This window comes from Carassius carassius, chromosome 14 (assembly GCF_963082965.1).
Source record: "Carassius carassius chromosome 14, fCarCar2.1, whole genome shotgun sequence".
In the NCBI taxonomy this organism is placed as follows: Eukaryota; Metazoa; Chordata; class Actinopteri; order Cypriniformes; family Cyprinidae; genus Carassius; species Carassius carassius.
The window spans coordinates 17,020,166-17,036,998 of NC_081768.1; the positions used below are offsets into that span (position 1 = coordinate 17,020,166).

General features: G+C 36.5%; 2 protein-coding genes across 2 annotated transcripts; one reads left to right on the top strand and one right to left on the bottom strand.

The window, feature by feature from the left end:
* Positions 1 to 973: 973 nt before the first annotated feature.
* enpep (glutamyl aminopeptidase) lies at positions 974 to 11,713 on the top strand. Its single transcript, XM_059566414.1, has 20 exons — positions 974 to 2,208; positions 4,261 to 4,402; positions 4,605 to 4,736; positions 4,858 to 4,978; positions 5,174 to 5,328; positions 5,991 to 6,104; positions 6,224 to 6,358; positions 6,454 to 6,519; positions 6,632 to 6,697; positions 7,289 to 7,449; positions 7,980 to 8,059; positions 8,178 to 8,314; positions 8,858 to 8,913; positions 9,100 to 9,250; positions 9,424 to 9,497; positions 10,361 to 10,465; positions 10,550 to 10,723; positions 10,809 to 10,949; positions 11,033 to 11,114; positions 11,217 to 11,713. The coding sequence occupies exons 1-20, from the start codon at positions 1,574 to 1,576 to the stop codon at positions 11,370 to 11,372; spliced, it is 2,883 nt and encodes a 960-aa protein (XP_059422397.1). The 5' UTR covers positions 974 to 1,573; the 3' UTR covers positions 11,373 to 11,713.
* A 407-nt stretch (positions 11,714 to 12,120) lies between these two features.
* rrh (retinal pigment epithelium-derived rhodopsin homolog) lies at positions 12,121 to 15,719 on the bottom strand. Its single transcript, XM_059565536.1, has 7 exons — positions 15,495 to 15,719; positions 14,131 to 14,321; positions 13,847 to 13,946; positions 13,572 to 13,725; positions 13,266 to 13,434; positions 12,624 to 12,802; positions 12,121 to 12,535 (listed from the first exon to the last, which is right to left on the bottom strand). The coding sequence occupies exons 1-7, from the start codon at positions 15,619 to 15,621 to the stop codon at positions 12,430 to 12,432; spliced, it is 1,026 nt and encodes a 341-aa protein (XP_059421519.1). The 5' UTR covers positions 15,622 to 15,719; the 3' UTR covers positions 12,121 to 12,429.
* Between the last annotated feature and the right edge of the window lie 1,114 nt (positions 15,720 to 16,833).

The following is a 16,833-nucleotide window of genomic DNA, read 5'->3' on the forward strand; positions in this document are numbered from 1 at the left end:
ACGATCAGCTCCACGACCTCAGTGCTCATGTTTAACAATGAGAGCAGTCTCAACTCGGCTAGTCCTTCTGACATAAACATAAGATATAATTCACTTTGGATAAATCAAACAGGTTATCTTTGGTCTTTATTCAATTAATCTATTAGTATGTTAAAATGAAAATAAAAAGAGGCAATACTGTTTGATATAATATTTTGTTTCATTGAAATGTAGGCTAAACATTTCACTGAACTACATTTCTGTGGCCATTAATATGTGTAAATGAAAACGTGAAAACGAAAGGAGGCAGTGGTGTTCTGGGTAATTTCGGTGGAAACGCGGCTTAACACCATACCCTTCATTATTATTTTATATTTACCAGAAAACTTTCGCACAAACTGATGATAACAAATGATATATGATTATGATAACTAATATGCCTTTTGTACATTGATGATAACTGATTTAACTAAGCCTTTCATATCTACATTCCAGCACTCTTATAAAAGAAATCCTGTTAGGTCTACTCCAGTAAAATATTACACCATATCCATGTTGAGAAACTCTGTGGTTTTATTAAGAATTTGCCCTGAGCAGCCCCAAAACACTAAGCGCAATTGCAATAGTCCATTTTTGTGATGGTTTTCAAACTCACACCTGATTATCATCACACTAAATAGTAACATCTAGCTCAGATGACCAAAACATAATTATCCAAATTTTTACTTTCAATTTATTGAATTCACTTTGATGTAAAATTCACACACTGAAGCGGATACAATAAACACGTTTGGTTTTGTTTTGTTTGTGCCTTGAAATGTGGATTTTATTTTAATATATATACATTTTATGAAAATATGGTTGGATTTATTGGAACATTATACTTTCAGACCATCAAGTTTTATTTTTGGCCCTTCATACATTGAAAAGAAAATGATGTATATAAGATTTACACTCAGGAATTGAGTAATAATTAGAAAGAAATGACAAGTGACAGTTGTTCATAATTTAAAGTTTCAATCCAGAATCTAGTTTCTTTAGCCACTTAAATTGCCACAATTTCGTAACATTCCCCAGATCACTCCCATAAGCCCCTTCCTCTCCTCATGATAACTTGTTTGTGATCATTCCTCTCTGACTGCTGATTAACATTTTGATTTATGTTTAACTGAAGGGCGGTACAAATTCAGTCCCTGTTCCCTGCATCACCTCAGTCAGCATGGGATTTGGTGAGTGAGGACTTTCCACAGTACAGCTTAAGGATCACCTCACACTATAGACGTTTGACAACTGCGTGGCCGTGACCTTACAGAGATCAGAGCAATTTTTTAGACGGTGGTGAAACTTAACCTCCTCCTGCTTTAACCTCTGTGCCTCCCGCAGGCTGCCCTGCGTGAGTGTGTGCGGGTCTGCATATGTCCACACATTTGGGAATCCAGACACAGCTGTTTTCTCTCTTTGGAGGCAAAAGGAAGTGTAAGGAAAGAGTGTGTGTGTGTGTTTGTGTGTGTGTGCGTGTGTCTGGGTTCACAGGGAGAGAGTGTTCTGACTTTCTGAACTTTGAGTGTTCTGTACACATTCTGACTCTCTCGCCATGGAAAGCCTGGAGTTCGAAAAGAAGGAAAAGCGGTACTTTATCCGAGGCAAGCATGCTGCTATCATCTGCGCCTGTGTCATCGTGACAGGTGTTGCTGTGGGGCTCGGAGTTGGTTTGAGCCAGAAGACCTCCTCATCCGAAAAGGAACCCAAACCAACACCATTACCCACAACACCATTACCTACAGTGCCGCCAGATGACCGGGGTCCCTGCAAACCATCCGACAACACAAATGGTGGGTGGAACAACTTCCGCTTACCTGACTACATGGTACCCTTCCATTATGACCTGCACATGGAGCCTGACCTCGACACAGACATCTACACCGGGAGCGTGTCCATCCATCTGACCCTGACACAGCCCAGTCAGCACCTGTGGCTCCACATTCGAGATACTTTTGTCACTGTGGTGCCCTCTCTGCAGCGCAGCGGCCCATCCGGCTTGACCTCTGTCCAGGTGAAGGAATGCTTTGAGTACAAGCCGCAGGAGTATGTAGTGGTGGAGGCGGCCGAGCAGCTGAGTGTCACTGGCCCAGGCGAGCACTACGTCCTCACTCTACACTTCCAGGGCTGGCTCAACGGCTCTCTGGTTGGTTTCTACAGGACCACGTATCAGGAGAATGCAGTTACCAAGTAAGCGTCAAGTCATCTATATTGTAGAAATGTATTTTTGGTATGTAATTAGTCAGTATGCACAATAATAGGTTTGAAAAGTACTGAGAAATTGTTCTTGAAAGTGTGTGCACTGTCACAATACCATTTGTTTAGATTTTTTAAATAAGTCTCTTATGCTTACCAAGGCAATTATTTGATCAAAAATACAGTAAAAACATAATATTAACATATCATTTGACGTAAAAATACTGTTTCTATTTGAATATATTACCGTTTTATTCCTGTGATGGTGAAGCATCGTTACTCCTGTGTCACATGATCCTTCAGAAATCATAAGCAAATTCGATGCTCAAGAAACATTTCTTAATATTATCAGTTGGAAACGGCGGGGTGCTTAATATTTTGATGGTTATTATAAATGCCTTTAATGATTTTATTTAATATGGATGCATTAAATTAATCAAAAGTGAAGGCATTTCTTAACAACAACAAAAGAAGCTTACTGACCCCAAAGTTTGCACAGAAGTGGAGTTATTTATACAATCATAATTTAGTCAAGTTTGTCCATCTTTTTCTTTGTCCAATGTTTCTTCTTTAAGCTGATTGATCATTGGCTGTAAAAGTTAATTTAAAAAGTATTAAAAAGTAAAAAGTATAATTTCCTTTATAAAACAATTATTGTAGTAATCAGTTTTAGCTCTACTCAAGTTAGATACAAATTCCACAAATGAATCATGTGTATTGTATTAAATTACTGTTACTACATTATTTTACAACCCTGCCCAGTGTTTAATGGATGACCTGATGAGGTGTATTGTTTTTTTTGTGTGGTTTTTTTGCTATCATATCTAGGCACTTAGATAAAAATATTTTACAGTTCCAGAGCTTCCCATCCATTACCAATCTGTAAAATCATCACTCTTGTACTACAAAACTTTGTTGCCATAGACTTTAGGTGACCTGGCCTGATTACAAATATGTTGACCAATATGAGTAGTAGACGTTATCTATCTGAACTACAAGTGACCTTTTACGGTTGCACTCATAATTTCAGATATTAACCAAGTTATTTTAATGTTTCAGAGGATAAACTTCCCGATGTACTTGATATTTAGCTTCAACAGTCAGAACCCACTAATGCAAATGTCCTTTTACCATATTACGACATGTCCCAGAAATGTCTTGCCTTAGTCTTTTTTATCTAAATTTTCAAATCATTACAGCTTAGCTCCTCTGATTTGATAGGAAACAGATTACACAGGAAATGAATGTCTGAATGTAGCCCAAAGTTTGATTAAGATGATCTGAGAACTCTGCTCCACAGAGAAAATATATATATTATAAGATATATTATAGTCTCTGAGGGAGATATCAAAATGTTGGAAAATCCCAATAAGATTACAAGTATTTAACAATGCTACATTTGAACATTTATTTTAAAGCCAAGCTGTTCCCTTTTATTTCTCTATGTGCAACTGATTCTGATGCAACATATTCAAACGCACTCCCTAGAGGTAGTATTTTTGTTGATGTAGGAATCTAGCCATCAGTGGGGTCATTATATATTATCTGATTTGGGGATGGTGTGAAATTATAACAAATGCACCGAACTGACTGGAACGAAAGCTGAGAGGTGCCAAGAATGAGAGATCTACATCTGCTAAAGCTTATTTATTCATGAAGTAACATGGTTTTAAGCTCTGTTACTGCTATATTCTGTTGTGTTTCAGGTTCAGATCTGAGCTGCTAAACAAGCGCACGATATTATATTATATTAATCATATATATGTCATATATATATGACTCACACCACATATAAATAGATTATGTTTATCAATATCATTTTTTTATTACATTATACTTTGTTTTAAAGCACTTGGACAAAATTTCACAGGCCACCAAATTTAATTTTGTTGCACACACATAGAGCTGACAGTGAGTTTAATTTAGTTGTAATCAAACTTGGTTAGATGCTAATGAAAATGTGGTTGGAATTTCCCCACATGAGGTTACTGAGGTAAATATAAACCACAAGTTGAGTTTTATGAACCCCTCTCTGATGTTTTACAGGAAAATCGCTGCAACAGACCATGAACCCACTGACGCTCGTAAATCTTTCCCCTGTTTTGATGAGCCCAACAAAAAGGCCACCTACACAATCTCCATCACCCATGACAGTGCTTATGAAGCGCTGTCCAACATGCCTATGGAGGTACGTTGCCTTACTGTTTGAGCCTTCAAAACAGTTACTGAAGGTTTCAAAGTGTGGCTTGAACCATCAGTCTGCTTGTATGTTATGCGTTATGTGTGGTTTTACTTACAGCTCTGGTAAATGAGGTCTGGTTGCATTTATATGCTTACTTTCTATTCAGTTGATAGATGTTAAGTGTAACTCCTAAAACTCTCTTTCACAGAACATAGAAAAAGTTTCGGACCAAAAGACAAAAACATCCTTTAAAAAATCAGTAAAGATGAGTACCTATCTGGTATGTTTTGCGGTTCACCAGTTCCACTATGTGGAGCGGACCTCGAAGAGAAATATACCAGTAAGCACTTTTTTTCAATGTTTGTTCTGTTGAATCCAGAATTTGCTCAAATAGTTCCTGACAATCAGTATAATGGAACCTCTGTGGATTTTCATTATTCATCTCCTCTCCCTCCTGACAGTTACGGATCTATGCTCAGCCTTTGCAGATCTCAACCGCTGAATATGCTGCAGATGTCACCAGGATTATATTTGATTACTTTGAGGAGTATTTTGACATGGAATATTCTATAGAGAAACTTGGTAAATTAGCAGACACTCTTATTTGTCATTGACCCTTATACAGTTTGAAGCAGCTGTACTACACATCACGATCTCATAAAAAAAGACACGGATTCGTGATTTACATCATATCTTATCCACTGATTCATATCTTGTTTATCTATGCCACGATTATTGTGACAAAAGAACATTGGATATATTCTGTCTCTGTTGCAGATAAGATAGCAATCCCAGACTTTGGGACAGGAGCAATGGAGAACTGGGGCTTGATCACTTACAGAGAAACCAACCTGCTGTTCGATAAGAACGAGTCCTCCTCAATCAACAAACAGCGAGTGGCCAGTGTCATTGCGCATGAGCTTGTTCACCAGGTTACTAACCCTATTACACATCTGATTAGTGAATAAGGAACAGTTATGATTTTTTAATTTCCTGTACTATATCCAGACTGCAGCTTAGATATCATTCATAGCATGCAGCAGTGCTGAAATGGGTGGAACAGGTGCTCTGTCCAGGACACTACACAAAGCAAGGACAATCGAGTATACAGTACATCATCAGTCACATGTCAGAAACAAATTGGCAGAACACCCTGTGCTGAGCATGCATCTCATTTTACGGTTTCCTGCATTTTCACTCAAAGAGGATGAATGTTTCAGATCCATTTACAGTAACAAGGCCAAGAGAGAAATATATGATATGATTGCCATAAAGATTATTATCACATAGTTACATATTGCACTTTCTCAGAAGCATCCATTACAGTTATGGTTTTTAGGATAATCACTGCAGTCATATTGCTCACTGATAAGATTATCTTTTTATGGCTAGGTCCAAGGTTGTTGGACACAGTTTGAATCCAAACGAACAAAATGACCTTTAAAAACAAAATAGTACAAGATGTACAAATGCCTTTTTCCTAGAATGAACACATTTTATGAAAGGAGCAGTATTCCCGGAACAGTATAGGGCTGAATAAGCATGAGGTATTGGGGTCTACCGTTCAAGGAACTGTTTTGACTTTAATTTGCAGTGGTTTGGAAATATTGTGACTATGGACTGGTGGGACGACCTGTGGTTGAACGAGGGCTTTGCCAGCTTTTTTGAGTATGTGGGAGTGGAAGAAGCCGAGCCCGACTGGGGAATGGTGAGCATATGCCCCAATCATTCAAATGTATTCATAAATAGGCAATATCTCTGTGAAACCATTCAGTTAAATTCAGGCTGGACATCATGTTTATGCCAATTGACCTTGTGTGTTTTCAGCGTGACATCATGCTAATCAATGATGTATTTCCTGTCATGGTTGATGATGCTCTTCTCTCGTCCCATCCTATTATCGTGGATGTTTCCAGCCCTGCTGAGATCACATCTGTGTTTGATGCAATCTCATATAACAAGGTATGGTTAAGTCAGTGATGCTTAACCTAGTGTTGTTGTTAATCTTTCTTATCTATTGGCTATGAATCAATAATTGTGATGTCGTTCTACTGTAGGGCGCTTCTATTTTACGAATGCTGGAGGACTTGCTTGGCCGTGACACATTTAGGGATGGATGTCGAGTAAGACGCCTTGCTTTTTACATATATTTTCCAAAATGACTCCAAAGTTACATATTAAACATGTGATGCTGTGAAAATAAGACCCCTTTCTTTCTTGCTTTTTTCACTACAGCGATATCTAAAAAACTACCAATTCCAGAATGCAAAGACTACAGACTTTTGGAAGGCCTTGGCTGATGTAAATATCTTTTATTGAGCATACATTGGCATTTTAATGTTTTGCCCAATTTGATCACTAATGTATTAACTGTATTATTATTATTATTATTATTATCATAGCGTAATTTTCAGCATCCATTACTCCAGACTTCAGTGTCACATGGTCCTTCAGAAATCATTTGGTGCTCAGTTGTTATAAGTTATTATTGTTGCCCACTTGTTATTATTATCAATGTTGAAAACAGTTTTGCTCTGTATTATTTTGTATTCAGAGCATTCTTTGATGAATATAAAGTTCAAAAGAATAGGATTTATGTGAAAGAAAATTTTTACAACATATATTTTACTGTCACTTTTTACTATCAACTTACTTTTTATTAAGTATTAATTCCTTTTTTATTAATTTCTGTAAATAATCATATGACATTTAAACGATAGTGTAACACAGTTTACACAAATATTTTACAATATTCCTCTTTTTACTGTAATGCAATCAAATAAATCTAGCCTTTGTGAGCACAAGAGACTTCTTTCAAAAGCATTTTATAAAATCTGAAATATTGTAAATATTGTATGGAGACTGGCAATATACATCTCCCTTGGGTCATAGGAGAGTGGGGTACCTGTGGCAGATATCATGGACACATGGACCAAGCAGATGGGATATCCTGTGCTCAATCTGACCAACACAGACACTGAAGCTAAACTCACCCAGACCAGGTTTCTCCTGGACCCCAATGCGGACCACAGCCTGCCCAGCACTCCCCTGGGGTTAGTCTGATTGTGCCACGCAATGAAAATATCAATGGAATCAAATACTGAAAATCAGTCATTTTACCATGAACCAAATAGGCCCGACATTTTGCTAAATAAAATTAGCATACATGCCATGCACACATTAGCAAAATGCATAAATTGAATTATCCATGCTGCCAAGTGACAGGTGAATTTGCACCACAATACTGTTTAATCAAAAGCACACCCTTTGACGTCAAGAACTAAACACAAGGAAAGTGCTTTTGTGCTCATTTTTAAAAGTAGATAAGTCCATTTATTTTGCTTTCTGAATTCTTCACAATTTAAGGTTGGTTTATCCTTACTGTCTGAAATCAGAACAGATCTGAAACCCATCGTTTATTCACTGCCGACAAGTTGAAAAGCACTGCTCTGGTATCTTTTAACACGATGACAAATAATAATTCCCCTGATTATTCTTCACAGGAAGGAACACAGATAATGACCTGAATTCTGAACTGAATTCTTATTTAGTTCACCCAGATGTTTTATCTCTTGTCCCACAGCTACAAATGGACCATTCCTGTTAAATGGAGCACACTTGACTCCAAAAGTGCCTCTTTCCAATTTGACAAGGGAGAAACAGGTAAACAAGTGCTCAGATTTTATTTTTATTTTATTTTTTTGGGGGGGCATTGAGGAATCAGTTATTTTAGCCTACTGTTCTTCTGTGTAATTTCTGTCATTGGCCTGTGTTTAATTAGAGGTAGTAATTGCTGGATACTCCCCCGTTAGCGATGGTCTCATCAAAGTCAACAAAGACCACATGGGCTTTTACCGAGTAAACCACCATGACTATGTGTGGAGCGCTATTGCCGAGCAACTCTCTGTAAATCATCAGGTATTATTATTCATATAAATTTCTCTGACAGAACTAAGTAACAGAACTGTAGCTCCAAAAAAAAAGAACAGAATCCTATAATGTAAATCACTCCTACTGATAATCTATTATATATCTATTCAATATTTTACAATTTTACTTGTATGCAGAACCAGAGCCTCCGTACTGTTTGTTTTCATTGAATGCTTCTGTTGATTCGTTGAATCGTCTTTCTCGCTTTATCCCGATGCTGCATGTATTCTGCTGTGAAACACAGATATAAAGATACAGATGCAATATATAAAAAATATTCTGGAATATTATAGAATTGTATATGGGGTGCTGCTAATTATGTTTGGGGTTTGAATTAAATGACAGTAACCAGGACAACAGAGTTGTAATATCGAGATTGACCAATCAGGAAAAAATATTTGATCAAAAAAAAGAGAGAGAGAGAGAGAGAGAGAGAGAGAGAGAGAGAGAGAGATTGACCAATCAGGATCAAGTATTGCAGAGAGCTGTGTAATAAAACATAATAACTCACATAATGCTCATCTTTTCTAGGTGTATAATGCAACTGACCGAAGCAGCTACATTGATGATGTTTTTGCATTTGGACGGTGAGTTAGTACGAACACCTTCCAGCTGCAGAAAGCATATGCTTTCAATCTTGACTTGATGACAGGCAAAAAAAATAAATGTGAAATGATTTTGCATAACACAGCTTTTTATGGTTATAGTGGAGAACATAAAGTAATGATGATGAAGTCATGAGAAAAATGCTGCATTTTGTTTTATATTAACAGGGCAGATATTGTCGATTATGGAAATGCCTTCAACTTAACAAGATATCTGGCCAATGAAACTGAGTATATTGTGTGGGATAAAGTATCTTCTTCCATCTCCTATGTGAGAGACATGTTGGCTGATGATAGAGTGCTGTACCGTAAATTCCAGGTTGGATCCCAAAGTATTCAGTATACCTCAATGCAAGAAAATAACCCAATTTATGATGTACAATGTTATATGTGAGATTTATAGCTGATATTCTTTATATAAATGTTAGCCAGAAGTTCCTGTTTTATATTTTTTGTTACTCAAAAGGTTTGTTTCACGTCATCTCTGTTTAGAAACTCTTCGGTGATCATGTGCAGAAGATATCCAAAGAGCTTGGGTGGAATGATGAGGGGACGCAAACACAGCAGTGAGATTTTCTTTTTTGGGGGGGCAGAAATAACTACAAAACCTTTCCGACAGCAGGCCGAGGATACATATATTCATTGTGTGTGTGTGTGTGTGTGTGTTTGTGTGTGTGTGTGTGTTTGTGTGTGTGTGTGTGTTTGTGTGTCTGTGTGTGTGTGTGTGTGCGTGTGTGTGTGTGTCTGTGTGACCCTGGACCACAAAACAAGTCTTACTCTTAAGTCACTGGGGTATATTTTTAGCAATAGCCAAAAAAACATTGTATGGGTCAAAATTATAGATTTTTCTTTAATGCCCAAAATCATTAGGCTATTAAGTAAAGATCATGTTCCATGAAGATATTTTTGTAAATTTCCTACCTTAAATATATCAAAACTTAATTTTTGATTAGTATTATGCATTGCTAAGAAATCATTTGATCAAATTTAAAAGGCGATTTTCTCAGTATTTAGATTTTTTGCACCCTCCGATTCCAGATTTTCAAATAGTTGCATCTATGCCAAATATTGTTCAATTCTTATAAACCACACATCAGTGGAAAGCTTATTTATTCAGCTTTCAGATTTATACATCATCTGAAAGCTGAATAAATAAGCTTTCCACTGATGTATGGTTTATTATGGATTATATATATATATATATATATATATATATGTGTGTGTGTGTGTGTGTGTGTGTGTGTGTGTGTGTGTGTGTGTGTGTATGAGAGAGAGTGTGTGTTCTAAATAGCTTTCCTGTGTCCTCACTAAAATTCTGTTTTGGATTCTCTATTAATTAAATTAAAAAAAAATCAAAACAATTTGATAAAGTTAAATGAAAAAGTTGAATATTGTAGTATTTTTATTATTGTTGTTTTTTCATGTACAGGCTGCTGAGAGAGACAGTTTTGGGCATTGCATGTCAGATGGATGACCAGGAAGCTCTCAACCAAGCCTATGACATTTTCAATAAATGGATCGATGGAACAATTAGGTAATTACATTCATACATAAATACCTCCAGCGGTCCAATCAGAATGTGTGTATTGAAGAGGCTCTTTATCTGATTGGGGAGCAGCAGTGTGGATGTCAATTTACGGTTGCTGGTGTACCGATACGGGATGAAGAAGTCAGGATCAGTGCAGAGCTGGGAAATCATGTTCCGCAAGTATATCTCTGCCACTCTTGCCCAGGAGAAAGACAAGCTGCTCTACGGCCTGGCTTCAGTAGAAGATAACACTCTCCTTCATAGGTAAACTCCCTCTTCCCTGACCTCTTTGTAGATATAAACTAGCACTCGATTATTCCTTTATTCAAATGTCTTGCTTTTGTAACAGGTTACTTGAAGCTGCTAAAAATGAAAGCATTGTGAGGAGTCAAGATGTTTTTACTTTAGTGCAGTATGTATCTCGAAACCCACTTGGCAAAACCATGGCCTGGGACTGGGTCACGCTCAACTGGGATTACCTAGTGAACAGGTTAGTTCATCTAACAGTTGAAGAAAATCAGCCTTCCCTTTGAGAATGTCATAACGGGATATATGATGTCATGTCTGTTTTAGATACACCATTAATGACAGAAACTTGGGCCGCCTCCCCTCCAGAATTACTAGTACATTCAACACTGATCTGCAGCTGTGGAAGGTGAGAAACAAAGGCTGTGCTCAGAACTTACTACTTGGTTTTGCCTTTGTAATATTCCTTTTTACAATGTTTTCACTTTAACATAAGTTGGTCTCTTTTTAGATGGAGCACTTTTTTGCACTTCATCCGAATGCAGGAGCAGGTGAGATGCCCAGAAAGCAGGCATTAGAGACTGTGAAGAACAACATTGAATGGATGAATCGGAACATGAATGAGATCCGAGTCTGGCTGGATAACAATGTGGAGCAGGAGAACTAGTGCTGTAATGAGCCAGCATCGGAACAATTTTACCACCCCCACTAAATTTGTCAATGAATTGCTCAGGGCAGCTTGAAAAAAAATTCTACTTAAGAGCCACAATTAAAAACACTCTTATTACAGAATAGTCTTGAATTCTGTTGGCATGACAGTTAAATGAACATAGATTCTCTTTGGAACTAGGCATTACAAATTTTTAGCGATTGTACATTCTCTATTTAATGTGTCCATTAATCATTATGTTAATTCTTTTTTAAATGTGAAATAAATGTCTTAAAGGATGCATACATTCTTGTGTTATGACATTTTTCAGGAACTTCAATAAAAGAATGTTCTCAAAATATTCTTGTTGTTTTTTCTTAGAAGACTAAGGGCTGGAATACACCACATAACTGCATTTACACAGATTTTTTACCTCTATTCGGACAAGTTTTGAAAATCATTTTGCATGTTTTGGGCAGTCAGAAATGACAGATTTCACTAAATATTATGTAGTATATGACAGGCACAGTTTTTTAGCTTCAGACTTTGATTCTGTTCACCCAGAAGATGTCAAACGTGTTGACATGACGGTATTTTCATTTATCATGGTGTTTTTTGCAGGAGTTTGTTGTTTGTCATTTAATGTATGATGCCCAGTTTTTCTCTGTAACCATTTACAAAGTCGGCGAGTGTGTGATGCCTGTTCTGATTTAAAAAGTCATGTGTCTTCCAGCCTTTTATATACGATAGAAATCTTAAAGGTAAATCACAGTGGAATTATTTTATTCAAATTAAAACATTTTACGTGAATACAGTATCAACAACATCAATTTCACAGGATTTGCAGTAGACTGAACACAGTGTAACAAGCATCAGACTAAATATTATCAGACTACACTGAACAATAAGGTCAAAGGAAGTCAATGTCAGTTGAAGGAAGGACATTCATGGTAAAAGGGCACTTTGCATTTGTATGAAACTTTAAAGTAATTGAGGCCTAGCAGTGTTTAAACATTGGAGCAGACAGAAAGCGCCCAGTGCTGATGTTTTATGAATGTTCTGATCGTCTCATCGTTTAGGGGTAGAGTGGCGCAGATGATGCCGTCATTGGAAGCTGGTTGCTGATAGTGATTCTCTGTCGTGTTTGACATCGTAACATTCCAATGATGGCTCTCCTGAACCTGCAGTCAACAAATACAACTAATTAGTAAAAAAAGAAAAGGAAACAAAGTGGCGTATCGCAACAAAAGTGGGACGAGGAGGCCTTACTTCTTGTTGGCGATGACATAGATGCAAGGATTGTAAAAGGTGGAGGACTTGGCAAAGAGTGGGGCAATTATGGCCATTGGAGCTGGAATCTTTTGGGGGTCACCAAATGATGCCCACAAACACACAATTGAATATGGAGACCAGGCAGCCAGGAACATCACTATCATTATAATGGACATCTGTTGAAAAATAAAGGAGCATTCGGGTCAAACTGAACCAGAAAGGACACAAGACCTGTCAAGCAGTGTTATTTTAGTCATATATTTTATTAATATTTGTAATTAAGTTTTCATTTCAGCTTGTTTAGTAGTTTTTGTTATGTACTTTTGACCTTTTAAAAATTTGTATCGTTTTCATTTATATTTTTATTTATATATATTTTTATTTTATACCTAATTTTAGTACTTAAACTTGATTTATTTAGTTGCCAAGTCGGCATTTCTAATTTAATTGTATTATTATTATTATTATTTATTTATTTATTTTTTCCTTTACTTATTTTTTAAGTTTAAGATTATATTTTTACACATCATTTTTATATTTTATTTTATTCCAGTGTAAATTCAATTAACTGTCTAGGTCATATTTATATAAATAAAATTAGATTAAATACAAAATACATAATAATACTGCTGGTACTACCTTGGTAACGTCCATCTGATCTGACCAATCTATGTTGACGCTGTCTAGGCAGTTACTGGCTGTGTATCTCTTCACAGTAACTGAGACGTTGTAGTAGCAGTAGAACATGACTGCCAGAGGAATGATGAAGTTGACAGTGATCACAGTCATTGTGTAGGACACAAAAGATCTGAAACCAGACAGGATTAGTCCCACTGGTAATCCCCACTCCACTTTTAAAATTCACAATCTCTGGAGAAAAGCTTTACAGAATGTTAAAACTGATAAAAAGGGTCTGTCGAGCCTGTAATAGCATTCTTGACTCACGTGTCATTGTTCCTCCAGTTGATGGTGCAGGTGGCTCCTGTGGGATCGGGAGCATATCCTGCCCAACCAACGATGGGCATAGATGACCAAAACACAGCATTCAGCCAAGCAGCCACAATTATAAGCGTGTATGATACTGTTGTCAGCTTCTGTCCTGTAACAAACACTCATTAATAGATTTCCTAATGCATTTGACCCGTCTCTGAGTAAAGAAATTAACACAAATGACAGTCCTTAGTGATTCATATTTCATTCAAGTGATATGAATAGCATACCTATGTCAGGTCGACATATGGAAAGGTATCGGTCAATGGCAACCACAGTGAGCAGTCCAATACTAGCCATTCCAAAGAATATGTTCAAGGCAGCATAGATCTATAAAAGAGACAACAAGTTCTGTTGTTGTTTACATCATGTAAAAAAAAGTAGCAGACCTAGGCAGATAATTAATATTTATTAATACCCAAAAATGCTCTTTAGCTATAATTATATTCACAATATTGCTTAATTATACAATCAGAATGACTTTGTGTTTATTGGTATGTTGGTTTATGCACACCTGGCAGCCTGTGTAACCAAATTTCCAGCTCCCGTGCAGGTCTGAGGCTGCTGACATGGGGTAACCAATCCCAGCTACACCAATGTCAGTGAAAGCCAGATTGATAATGATAGCATTCGTGGCGGTACGCAACTCCCTGAACTTCACAAACATCAGCAGAACCACGATGTTACTAGACAGACTGACCACTCCTGCCACCAGAGAGAAAGACACAGACAGGGAGAACAGGAGGTTAAGACATCTGTGAACACACACAGACGTTTTCTCACACAAATATACAGAGCTCGTATTGCAGGGGGATGGCATCCCCCGGTTGAAAAAAAAAAATGACACAAAAAGCATCCCCTCATTAAATCCATCGCCTCTGGATTAATAGTGTGTATTATGTTAAACATAATGCAAACGAAATGTTAAAATTATCTATGCTGTATGTGTAACTGTGAGGAATGATCTTGCAAAAACCAAACAAAAACAAGTCTCGAGAGAGTCCAAAATTATTCACTGTGCGATGAAGAATATTAGAATACAGGTAAAATAACCTTATAATTCAAGCAATGAAAGAAAAAATACCCATGTATGAGTTTTTATGTTTTTGTTTTTATTGCACAAGCAATGTTCTTTTCTAAATATCAGTAGGCCTACATGCACGAGCACAAACGTGCTATTAATTTTATACAACAGTGCTCCTTGAATTAAACAGTTTTTGAATGAATCAAGTGAACCAGTGATTCTACGGCCCATTCAGACATATCTAATTGAATTAGCCATTTTGAACTTGATTTGACATTTGATTTGAAAATTCAATAAATCATTTATCAAAACAGGGGCTTGCTGCCACCTACTAGTGGTTTTATTGTAATCTTTACAAAAGCACATTTAGTAAAATATTGTTTAATTATCAATATTAACCAAATTTCCTTCATTTCAGGCCCAAGAAGGAAAAAAAAGTTTATAAATAAATAAATAATATTAAATAAATACATAATTATTTATTTAATTTTCATTAAATAAAGCTAATTTTTCATTAGATAAAACCTTTTAAAAAAGTCGACAGATTTGGTTATCATACCCCACCCCATATTTCAGTCCATTTAAAACATTTTCCGTTCTCAGTTTTCCATTTTACACACACACCCCTGCTGGTTAGTTACCTCACATGCTTGGCTGAATCTGTAAATGTCAGTTTCAAGGAATGCTTAAAAACATTGTGCTGAATCTAATCATAGGCCTCAAAGACATTTCTCTTAGATGCTAACTAAAAATCTGGATAATATTAAATTATTTAAAAGTGTCAGTACATTTTTAGCTAACTGCTTACATCAAAAACACTGAGTACACACACACACACACACACTGCTCTTTACCTGCGGTTATGAGGTATGCAGCAACAATATTGTGTTCAGTTTGTGTGAAGGCGCTCTTTTCACCATATACGTTCTCGGCAGAAGCGTTCGGGAATCCAGATGCCATCTCTTTGTCACAAATAATCATATATGTATACCACTCAGACTTACATTCACATCTGTTCAAACAAAATTATGGGGCTTGAAAGAATCCAGACTCTCCTCTTCATAACTAGAAGCAGCTCATGAAACTGTGTGTGTGTGTGTGTGTGTGTGTGTGTGCTTAGTGGATGTAGAAGGTTACGGAGTGATTGTGGGAATGAAGGGCTGGAAAAGCATTGGCCTGGATTATGTTCTCTAATTATGTTTTGCGCTTGGTTTGTGAGGACTGAAGAAACCGTTGTTTCTGTACTAATCCTCACATGAAAGCTTTTCATTCTCTGCCACAGAAAAGCTTTCTTGGAACGTGGAGTGCACTTATATATTTCAGTTTTTGAAATAAGAAAAGTGCAGTAATATATTGATAAGCAAAACCAGGATTGTGTGTAATACAGATAAATGAAACATTTCCTACAGCATTTTTAATTTTTTTATTTCAAGAATGTCAAGTTTGGGATAAACAACTTGTTTAATATAAAGTGGAGCTTGTTATCTTGAGGGACCCAATAATACTATAAGTAAAGTAGCTTGTTTGTCACAAACTAAAACAGATAAAAATATGATGATTAGTTTTAAAACACACCTAAAAGTAAAGGTTCCAAAAGGGGATTTCGCAGCGATGCCATTAATAACCATTTTTGGTTCCCCAAAGAATCTTTCAGTGAAAAGTTCTCAAAAGAACCATTTTCTTCTTCTTCTTAGTGTGAGGAACATTTTTGCACTATGAAGATTCGTGTGCAATGGAAAGGTCCATGGATGTTAAAGGTTATCAATGGGGTCATCGATGTCAATAAAGAAATATTTTTCACCAAACATTTCATAATGTGGTGCAGAAGGGATACCAGATTGTTAGACCTGTAACACCTTAGTGATCTGATTATTTTGAGATTTTTAAACAACATTCATTACTAAGAACACCGTGGTGCAAGATTTTATTTAGATTTTTTATTCTCAGAGAATCTAATTCATTTATTCATTTTGAAATAAAATTCAAAGCTTATGGCTAAATAAACAAAACTAAGGAATAAGGAAAGAAAAGGCTAAGATATCACTAACTTACGTACATAGGCTACATAATGTGATTTTGAACTTTTTCTTTCATTATAATCCACGTGTTATGATTATAAACATCGCACATATAAAGGGCTAAAGATCAACTCGCTTTACTAATCTCCAAACCTCAAATACCTTCATTGAGAGA